Genomic DNA, 11706 nt, shown 5'->3' with positions numbered 1-11706 from the left:
TGTATGTATATTTGTATATACATATACATATGTCTATGTATATATAAACTTTTATTTTAGGTTTGAGGGTACATGTGAAGGTTTGTTACACAAGTAAACTCATGTCATGGGGGGATGTTGCATAGATTATTTCATCACCCAGGAACTAAGCCCAGTACCCAATAGTTATCTTTTCTGTTCCTCTCCAGAAACAGATATTTTTTAAAAGATGAAGCTAAATTGATAGCATAAACTTTTGTTTGGCAAAAAGACTCATTATCTGAAAATTATACAAGTGTGTTAATCAGCTATTTTATTATTATTCATCTTCAAGGCAGCAGTTTCAAAGCCTGGTTTAAAGGGAAAATGCTAGGGGTCAGGGAATCAACACCCCAAAACTGTGGGGGAAAATGCTGTGGCTATGTCTGTATTTTCATTTGTTCTCATGAAAGGGTCCACAGGTTTTATGTGGTACTAAAAGAGATTTGTGCACGGATTCTGTGGCAGGCACTGGATAAGTAGTGAACAGACCTCTTTTTGCCTTTGTGGAGGAGGGAGACATTAATCATGTAATAATGACTACATAATTATAAACTATGTGATTACAGGCCGTAATAAATACCATTTTAAAAGTATGGGAAACTATAAAGCATTTACTACGAATATTGGGTCTAATCTAAATAGGTCAGAAAGTCTTGCCCGAGGCCTTGCGGAAGCCACTGGACACCCAAGTTGAGATCTGAAGAACTAGCACCTCAGGAAAGAGGAGACAAGAAGGCCAGGTTAACTTAATGGTGTGTGTGCCAAGGCCCAGGAGCAGAGGAAACATGATGATGCCCAGGAATTGGAGAAAGCCTAGAGCATTGGAAGCAGAGGATCAAGAATCATTACATTAGATGATGCTGAAGAGGGGCTATAGGGTAGAGATTGCAGGTTGTGATAAAGATGGGGTCCTTAAAATCCTGCATGTTCTCATTTATGTGGGAGCTAAACGAGTGGATCTCATGGAGGTAGAGAGAAGAATACTGATTATCAGAGGCTGGGAAGGGGAAGAGTAGGGAGGATGGAGAGAGGATGGTTAAGGGATACAAAAGCACAGTTAAATAGCAGGAATAAGTTTTAGTATTCAACAGTACATCAGGAAAATTGTAGTGAACAGCAATATATAGTATATTTTTTTAAAAGCTGCAAGAGAAGAATTGTAGTCTTCTCAACAGAAAGAAAAGATCAATGTTTGAGACGATGGATATCCCAATTACCCTGACTTGATCAGTACACATTTTGTACAGGTATCAACACATCACACAAGACCCCAAAATATGTACAACTATGATATATCAAGACATAAAACCTTTAAAAAAGATTTTTGTATTATTTTATGAGCAATGGGAAATCACCGAAAGGCCTTCATGCTGGAGACTGACATCAGATCTGTGGGGGGTTTTTTTGTGTATTTGAAACAGGGTCATGCTCTGTCAACCAGGCTGGGAGTGCAGTGGTACAATCCTAGCTCACTGCAGCCCTGAACTCCTGGGCTCAAGCAATCCTCCTCCCTCTGCTGCCTCAGCAGCTGAGACCACAGGCATGAGCCACCATGCCGAGCCATAGATTTGGATCTATGTTTTTAAAAAATATGCTTGAAAGTAATTTACAGAAAAGATTTTGAAGAAAGGAAACGGAAGGAGGAAGAGCAGAGAGAAGGCTATGTCCTTAGTTGGAAAGAGTATCCAAAGCACCTTGGTTTACTATTTGATTTAAATCAAATACCATATTAGGAATATAATCTAGAATACATCATATTGCTTAACTGGATTATTTTAAAATATAAATTAATAGCATTCCAAAAATTGTATATTTCAATTCCTAAATCATCCATATTTATTTTCTCTACCTTTAAAAGAAAATGATATTTTTGTCAAGAGATTCAGTATACCAAAATTCCTCTTAAGGGGTTTGGCTTGAAGATAAAAACAACATTTTAGTTATTAATATGTTTTAAAAATGAATATTACCTTTCAGAGAATATCTGCTTGGCCTAAGTATTTCTATTTAATTTATTTTAAAGTATGCAGTTCTAAAATTTAGAGGATTTTAAAGAATCCTGTTTGATTTCAGGGTTATGATAAAATAAGTATATACCAATAAAACTTGTTAAAGGAGTATTAACTTATTTAGAATAGTAAATACAAAACTATAATGTTTTATTGTTTATTTTATTGTTGTTTGACAAAGATTCAGGGAGGATAAATGAACTAAGGATAACTTTTGCTATGCCCCATAGCACAATTATATATTAGTCTATTAAAAATATTAAAATTTTGTCCAGCACTGAAATATTATCATGTTCCCACAACTGTACATTTTTCTGGTAAAGTTTCTAAATGCATGACTATATTTAGAGTCATACTGTTTTCCTTGATAACACATGTTGGAATGACCCCTACATTATTTTTCTATGCTTTTAGGAAATAATCAGAATGAACTTCATCTGGCTAAGCTTAACTAACTATGATACTAATAGAAATGATAGAAGGCCCCAAAGCATCACCTTTTAATTTTTTTAACCTTTAGAGTTGAGGCAGAGGCAAGCTGAATAGAAAATTTAGTTTTATAATTTATTTTTTGTTTCTTCTTGCAAGTCTTAATCTAAAATGGTTTGTTTCTTTATCAAGTGGCTGAGCAATATAAAGAAACTCAATTTTTGGAAAAAAAAGCAATTAATTTCGGTTGTATAATAAGACACTGTCTCCAAACTCAGAGGCCAAATGATCATAACAGTAAAAATTGTAGAAATATTCAACTAGCTGAAAAAATGTAGCTCATGGAATTGAGATAGTAATCTTAACTCTGATTTCTATTAATATTATATTGAAATAAGAGTAGGTTTTATTAGTGAAAACTATGTAGATCAGCTTAAGCTTGCATAAAATTAAAATGTTAATTTTCTGTCATACCACATCATAAAATCAAATCTAACACCACATCTTTCAAACAATTTCATTTTTCATTCTCCAGGTCAAAGAACAGTTCTGAATTTAGCCAGATTTATGTGTGTGAGTCTAACTTGAAAAACAGCTTGGAAAGGCCATTAGGACAACCACAGTTTTGTCTTTCGGGAGAAGTTTGCTTCAGCCCAACCCACAGGACTGGATTTCTCCAAACATTTCTGTGCAGAGGCCAGAGGTGCACACGATTTCAAACAACACTCTCACGGTTATCGCCAGCACATACGCGTGTTCCACAGCCAGCCTCCTCTACCACATAAGACCCACAAAGTGGGTTTATGTGTCTGGTCTGAAAATCCCTGATCCAAAGCCAACCTTAAGAGACATTTCCTGGTTATCAGAAGCTCACCATTTAATGAGATAAACTTCCCAGTTTATTCAAAACATCTGAGATCTGGTGTCAGAGTTATTTCCTTTGCTCTCATCAGGAAGACAATCAATTTGTTCAGTGAGACGGCTTATTTCAATACTATACCACTGTTTCACAGAACACACGCATTTAATTTTACACTTTGAATGCATACTTTGCACTGTTCTCTCCACCATCCGAAAACTTACCCATTTAAAAGTATTTTATTGCCAAATGAAAATGTTTATTCTTAAAGATCAACACACACATACATACATACATGTACACACATACATATGCATATTTATTGTTTTCTTCATGAGGCTTTGACTCCGTTATGTGAAGAGTTTGCCAAGCAATAAAGCATCAATTACTTTCTTTGTGACATTGTATTGTCAAAAACACAAAATACTAAAAAATTGACTTCACTCCCCCAAAGAAAATATAGGAGACCCTGAGTTGAACCAAGTTACTTTAAAGCAACCAGAAGTTTAAGCACATCATCCCTAAAGTGAAAGGTTCTGATTGAAGGGGCTGTCACGGGTAGCAGGAATGGGCAATACCCACCGTCTTGCTGAGGTAGCTCGTGCTGGTGTTCATGCACTGTAGCCCCTCACTGTTGCAGCAACCCCCACATCTGTAGACGGACACACATGGAGGTTTAAAGAAGGTGTTTGTTGCGACTCCAAACTCCTTCCCCACATCTATACACACCTCCCGTGGCATGCATTGAGTCTTTCTCCACTCATTATCAATACCTGTCAAGTCATAGGGAAATCAGTAAGTTTTATGGAAACCATCAAGATAAAAAAGTCCACAGCATCTGCCAGTCACTCACATTCGATTTCAGATTTTAACATTTAAGTTCAATATATAACTAAAGAGACAGCTGATGGGATCCTAAATTGACTTGTGAATAAGAATATGATACAACACTGAAAAGACAAGCTAAGAATATTTTCTTAAGCCCATTTCTATAGCCAGGCAATGAGCAAAATTAGCATTATGCTTTATTAAAAGTACATCAATATCCCACAACACTAATGTTTGGTTTTTGTTTCCTAGGCAAATGGTAATTTAATATATGAAAGTTTATAAGACGTGCGGAGAGAGTCATGTTCATTCTCTATAGTGTGACCATTTATGTGCTCTCAATGCAAATATAAATATAATTTTATTTTTCTTTAAAACTGAGTTGCATATGAGAAAACAGCTATGGTTTTAGATTCAAGTCAAAAATCCTTTTCAGGCAGACTGTTTGGCAGCCTTGAGTAATGTCATGGCCGTAGCTGCATTGCAGTGAAATGCAAGGCTATTTTCCACCAACTGGGACTCATTCTGAACTTTCTTCAGCAAAGTCAATGTTTCCTCTCCCTTTTAGCTCTCCTCTGGAATTTTGTTTCTGATGAGTTAGTAGCTCACCTATAATACTGTTGACTTTTTGAATTCTGCATTACAAATGATGTATTTCCTAAGTATACTAGTTTATTTCTCCCATATTTCCCCTAAAATAGAATTTTTGGAAAAGGACATAAACTAGTGGTTATACAACCATGAAGCCATTTTGTTTGCCTTTGTTCTCAAAATACTTTCCAATATCAAACTTTTATAGCGATTAAGAGCTACTAACTGCAGGCAAGTAGGTTTTTAAATTACTCCACCACCTTTTTTTAAAATTTTTTAAATTTTTTTTTTTTTTTTTTTTTTTTTTAAATAGAGATGAGGTCTTGCTGTGTTGTTCAGGCTGGTCTCTGACTCTGGCTTCAAGCAATCCTCCCACTTCAGCCTCCCCAACGGCTCGGATTACAGACATGAGCCTCTGTCCAGTCCTGCCCTACCAATTGATGCTATGACATTTTATGCAACATGATCATTTTCTGTGAAGCTTTATGCTAGATACCTCATCAGCTTAAGTCCCACTCTGAGCCAGTTATCTATGAAGCAGCAAGGCAACAAGTGGCATCTGAAAAGGCGCGATTTCAAATGAAGCATTTCTCAATCCAAATCAGATTGGAAATTAAGGTATAATTATTTGATAAGATAAAGAATGTTTATGTTAATAAACATACACAGTGTGCAAAAATATAGCTATCTGTCTTAAAAATTTTCCAATGGCTATCGTCTGAAAAAATTAATGTGTGTTGTTACGCATGGACCTTTCCATCTTGTATTTTAAGAAGTCATCTTAATACTCAAAGTGAAATCACAAAATGTTATATTTTGAAGTAATTCTTTATTTTCTATTTGCTTTCCGCCCTAAAGGTGTATTTGGTGATACAAACATTGAAATTACAGAACCAGGCTGGCAACTTCCACTCGTTTGATATATAAGGCTTACTATATATTTTATTTCCCATACTTACTTTTTAAGATCTCTGCATTATAATGTGCCGCGGCGAATTTCATAGTCTCTTCTGTCCTTGAGTTGAGGTTGGCCTGTTCTTTGTTTTGTTGCCAGCCTCCTTTGCTTAGCTGACACTTGTACATTTTCCAATATTCTGGGTAGAGTACAGTCATGAGTTCATCTACACTGGACACAGACCGTAACTGCTCCTCCAGATCTTTGCTTGCAAAAGCCTGTCAAAGAAAAATGCAAGATCAATGACTTACCAGCTTAAGGGATTTAGAAACAAATGCACTTTAAAACGGTTAGGTTTCATATTATCTATGCTCTGTTCCCTAACAAAAATATTATTAATTACTCCTAAATTACTTCACTTTCCTTGGTAAAATTATATTTATATTTTAATTTGTATGAACCAAAACAACTAAAAATATATATTTTTTTGTTAGGAAAAAAATTTTGTGATATAATTGTAAAATAATTTTAAAGTAGCTTGTTTTCTTCATAGCTTTTTAAAATAATTGGTCAATTTGTATGTTTGAAAATTTATTCATTTGTATCACCCTCCTAAACAGATAAAATTACACTGAAATCCGCCCTAATGCTTTGCTTTATTTTTAGCTACCAGCAACAATACAATATAATTAAGCAGGATGCTTAAGAGTAGGAATTTTACTTTCATGGGAGCTATTTTAGAACAAATAATCACACGAAGAAAGGAATTTCAACAACAATGTCAGAGTAAGATTTATATTTTGGCAGAATCTCTCAATATTTCAGAGGAAATTTTATCATTAAGATTAACACCACCGCCAGGCGCGGTGGCTCACGCCTATAATCCCAGCACTTTGGGAGACCGAGGTGGATGGATCACGAGGTCAGGAGATCAAGACCATCCTGGCTAACACGGTGAAACCCCGTCTCTACTGAAAAAACACAAAAAAAACTAGCCGGGCGTGGTGGCGGCGCCTGTAGTCCCAGCTACTCGGGAGGCTGAGGCAGGAGAATGGCGTGAACCTGGGAGGCGGAGCTTGCAGTGAGCTGAGATCGCGCCACCACCCTTCAGCCTGGGCGACAGAGCAAGACTTCGTCTCAAAAAAAAAAAAAGAAAAAAAAATTAATACCACCTTCAAAGAAATGAAATAGTTCAGAGAACACTAAATATTCTTATTGACGGCTAACTGCATATGTAAGTGTACTCATTTAAGTAGAATATTCCAAATTATATTTTAGTAGTTACCATATCTACGAAATAAATACAATTTTCTTTTTCTAAATTACACTTTAGAATTAGGAAAAAGGAAACTTGTATAGCTTTATCTATCTGCCAAATAAAATACAACATCAATTGTTTATTTTATATTGTCATGATTATCCCAGCTTTTAAATATAAATGTATAAGTAAATACTTTGGACATTGGTTCTCAAAGTTTAGTGGGAATAAGAGTCAATGAACGAACTGTCAGAAATGCAGGTAACTGTCCCCCACCTCTCCATGGTTTCTTGCATGGATTAAGAACTTACATTTTAACAAATTACAGTTTTCCTATCTAATTTTTGAAGCACAAAATGAACGTATTTGCCTTAAAATTGAAATCCTATTTAATCTGAAAAGCATTTTTCACTTCTATTTTTAATAATCCAAGTTATTCTATGTAAGTGTTTTTTGTACTATATATTGAGAACATAATCTAATTTCATTTTCTAATCTCATTATAACAGAGCCTCCTAAAAACAAGTCAGTTATGAATATGAAATGTGCTGCTCCCTATTAGATAATGAAGTTGGCTGTGAATGTTGGGTTTACACTTTCACTACCATTTATGGTGTGATTTGAGTGTATCACTTAATCTCTATAGGTCTATATTAGAAAAATATTTATATTAATCCATTACTTTCTGAAGTATATGGGATGATTCCTGATATACCACACAACCATAGAAAATCTACTGAATACAGGAAGGGTGGAGGTGGAGAGGAGGTCTTAGTTTAAATGAGAGTTACAAAACATCCTCTCACAGTTTCCCAATTAAACGTTTATAAAATGTTTGCCAAAAAAATCTCACTTATGACACAAAATTCAAAAATCAAAAGTGTTTCAGAATTGAAAAAGGTTACTACTGAAGAGAACATTTATAAAAGTGATTATAAAAACCACACAATACGTGAGGTGATGGATGTGTTAACCTGATTATTATAATCATTTCACAATGTATATGTACAGCAAAATATCATATCATATACCTTAAATATATGCCATTTTTATTTGTCAGTCACACCTCAATAATGTTGGGGGGGAAAAAAAAAAACAGTGTACAGGTGTATCTGTGGTCACTGTTACCTGCAGTAAAACATAACAGATAAATTTATTTTTGTCTGCTTGTTGAATAGCCCTTGAAGAAAAGGAGCAATAGGGACCTGCGTGTGATTGGAAGGTTCCTGGAACTCTCCACTACAAGTCAGCTGGGATTAAAGACAGGTTGTGACCTAGACTGAGCACATCAGATATTCACCAAACTGTTAAGAAAGGGATGATGGTAGACAGAGACTTTCAATTAAGTATTATTTGAAGTTTTAAGGCAAACAAATTAGTATTGTAAAAGTTCAAAATGAGAAATAACTATAACAATATTTATATTTATTAAAAAAAAAACTGTTCCTCAAAGATCAACTGGAGAAAAACATAAGCATAACATTCACAATAGAGAAAATACAATATTAAAAAATGAAAAAAACAGTAGAAAAGCTATTATATTTATACTCTTAGGCTGAAAAAGGCCTTTTTAAAGTGAATATAAAATAAAATGAAAATATTTGTATGGCAGAAAACACTGCAAACAAATTAAAAGACAATAAAGTAGGAAATTATTTGCAATATACATAATAGATGAAAATGGACTAATATTATTAAAATATTGCATGAATACACTAATGAAAAAATAAACTGGTGCTTCAACAGAAAGATGGACAAAGAACTTGAACTGAATATTAACAAAGAAGAAATATAAATAATACATATTGTATGATGGCAAAAGTGAAGGAAACTATAATTCTTTTCAATCCTGGTGGGAGTATAAATTTGAACATCTCTTCAAGGAAAATATGGTACTGCAGGTTGAAAGACCTCTAATATATGCTCCATTTAGATAGCCAATTCACTTTGGAATAAAATTTCCTATCCAACAGAAGTGATATAATTCTGTCAGGTATATGTATAAATTCATTGTGCAGCTGTCTATATAATAGCAAATATATAAAGCCACCTAGCAGATCGGGCACAGTGGCTCACGCCTGTAATCCCAACACTTTGGGAGGCCGAGGCAGGCAGATCAGGAAGTCAGGAGTTTGAGACCAGCCTGGACAATGCGGTGAAACCCTGTCTCTGCTAAAAATACAAAAATTAGCTGGGCATGGTGGCGCATGTCTGTAATCCCAGCTATTCAGGAGGCTGAGACAGGAGAATCACTTGAATCCCAGAGGCAGAGGTTGTGGTGAACCGAGATCATGCCACTGCACTCCAGCCTGGGAAATAGAGTGAGACTCCATCTCAAAAAAAAAAGCAACCTATAGAGACAATAATAAAGAATTGATGAGATAATTTATAGTAAAAACAGAAACTAGCACAGAAAGGAATGTAATAAAACTATAAGATGTTGATATAGAAGTATAACTTAGATATGAAAAGAGGTTCATGATATATTCTATGACAAAGTAGGATACATAATTTATATACTACATACCCACAGAAGGATCATATATATATTTAAAATATAATCTTTTCACAAAATAAAATTTATATATAGATTGCATATGTGTGTGCAAATAGTGTTAAGAGTAAAAGATATGCAACACAAAAAAGTTTACCTTCTCTGAATTACAGGATTATGGTAATCATATTCTTCTTTATATATTTCTGTATTTTAAATTTTAAATGATGAACATATGTAACTTTTTGTAACCAAAACAAAATGTTTAAAGTAGTCATACCTGAGCATTTGGGAGGCCATATTATTAGCTCTCATTTTACCCTTTCATTTACTTCACTGCTCCTATTTCTGCATAGAGCATGCCTTTGATATATTATTTAATTTATAATAATCATTGACAAAAGTAGCCTATGGCAGACAAATGAAATAAAAATGGCTTGAACATTGAGCAATTAATTCGCTTTTTCTCACTAGACTGTAATTATTATACTGGTGTGAAAGGAAAAGAAGCTTTAGTATCAAAAGACCCGGAAATACCTAATGTAAATGACTAGTTGATAGGTGTAGCAAACCAGCATGGCACATGTATACCTATGTAACAAATCTGCACGTTGTGCACATGTACCCTAGAACTTAAAGGATTTTTTAAAAGACCCAGATTTCTATCTTTGCTCCAGATCATATTTAATTGAGTAAGATTAGGCTTCATCTCTTTGAACTTCATTTTACTCTGTAAAATGGAAATAACAGTATCTTTCTCATAGAGTTTTTGTGGTGATCCAAATAGGCATTTGATATACGAGTGTAATATGACTCTTGCAGCCAGAGTGGAATTGTCATTATAACATCTTTAGGAAACAAATGCACAGTACAGAGATTATCAGATAAATTGAAATTTTTACACCATTATTCTACCTCAGTACTGTCCAAGTTCTGGGGCAGTATTTCTTCAGATCTGTCTTCTGCATTTTCACTCTAAATGACCAGTAACCTAGGAAGTGAGCATTGTCACCTAACTGATAGGGTTGTTTAGTGAATAGCTCAGTGAATAGTGACAAGACTGTTTACCACCTAACCATGGCACATTCACATTCACATTCTAGTTTGGAAGAATATGAAGAGGTCCCAGTAAACTAGAATGAGTTCTGAGCCGTGGACATACCAAAATCTTTCAAGTGGAAGTGTTATGCATATGAAAGTCAAGTTCCTTCTTAATGCTTTCTTGAGCCTTATATACACCACTGTTTTCTAGAACATTGAGGTCATTTGTTTGAATATTAACAGATTCCTTTATCTTTCGAAGGATTTGGTGCAGTTTAAAACAGAAAGTACCTTACAAATGGATACTAAACTGTAATAAAAACTTCAACCAACGTAAAAGTTAATATAATTTTGCATTCCAACTTGGATGAATCAATTAGGAGGTACTAGTAACTATTAGTAATCGTCAGCATGTATGCATTAGCAAACAGCAACCTATATGATATTCAGTGGAGGAGTTTATGATGCTACGGAAGCCAAAGTTGAGTGTGCAATGACAACGTCAGGGAGCTACAGAGAATCAGGAGTCATTCCCTTCCTTGGTTATTCATATGCCTAAAAGGCATTCCCTTCTGACTTAACAGAAGAAGGATGATACAAGATATCTCTTTCTAGGAGAAATTACAAGATGACAAAGAGTTTTGGGGTTTCTCCTGCACTCTATAACTCTCTTTGGGTTATGAAGAGTCATAACATGAGGTGAGCACTTAGGGGAGAATTGACAACTTTATGTTTTACACACACAGTTATTATTTTTTAAAAAACCTCAATTTTCTCTTGTTTCTCTACTTTGACTAGGGGTTGTGCAGATGCCCATTAGGGAAAAAGTGCAAGTGCATGCAAATTGTCCCACTTGTAATACCCAGAGGGCCAATAATAAGTGCGAAGCAGAAGAGGCATCTGGGATTAATACCATTCATGGTTCTGGACTTGTTGATGAGCGGAATTTAAAATCTATAAAAATATCTAAAAAATCTATAAAACCAGTGCCAACAGTCTCTTCAAACAACTCTCTTAAGTTAGTGACCATGTTATATATAAATGTGACACATTTAATAATTTTATGAAGTTGAAAATCACGTGGAAATGCATAGACTTGAATTATGAAAAATGTTCTTTTACCCAGGAGCATATACTCTTATCAAATAATAATAATCAGAACTGTAATCATAGGCAAGAATAGATCAAAAGAAACATCTGATCACAATACAAGCCTTATCCAGAATGCTTGGGATTAAATGTGTTCTGGATTTTGGATTTGTTTGTATGTTTTTGAAATAG

General features: G+C 34.5%; 1 protein-coding gene across 1 annotated transcript in view; it reads right to left on the bottom strand.

Annotated features, from left to right (window-relative positions):
* The window catches only part of VEGFC (vascular endothelial growth factor C), a 61776-nt gene extending 51424 nt beyond the window's left edge, over positions 1 to 10352 (bottom strand). The window contains exons 1-3 of the mRNA XM_011985557.1: positions 10308 to 10352; positions 5697 to 5910; positions 3901 to 4091 (exon numbers count right to left, since the gene is read on the bottom strand). Coding sequence (XP_011840947.1) covers positions 3901 to 4091; positions 5697 to 5910; positions 10308 to 10352 — 450 coding nt within the window. The remainder of the gene's footprint in view (positions 1 to 3900; positions 4092 to 5696; positions 5911 to 10307) is intronic.
* Between the last annotated feature and the right edge of the window lie 1354 nt (positions 10353 to 11706).

Source organism: Mandrillus leucophaeus, unplaced genomic scaffold (assembly GCF_000951045.1).
Source record: "Mandrillus leucophaeus isolate KB7577 unplaced genomic scaffold, Mleu.le_1.0 Scaffold287, whole genome shotgun sequence".
Lineage (NCBI taxonomy): Eukaryota > Metazoa > Chordata > Mammalia > Primates > Cercopithecidae > Mandrillus > Mandrillus leucophaeus.
This window is presented reverse-complemented; position numbering and strand designations above follow the sequence as displayed.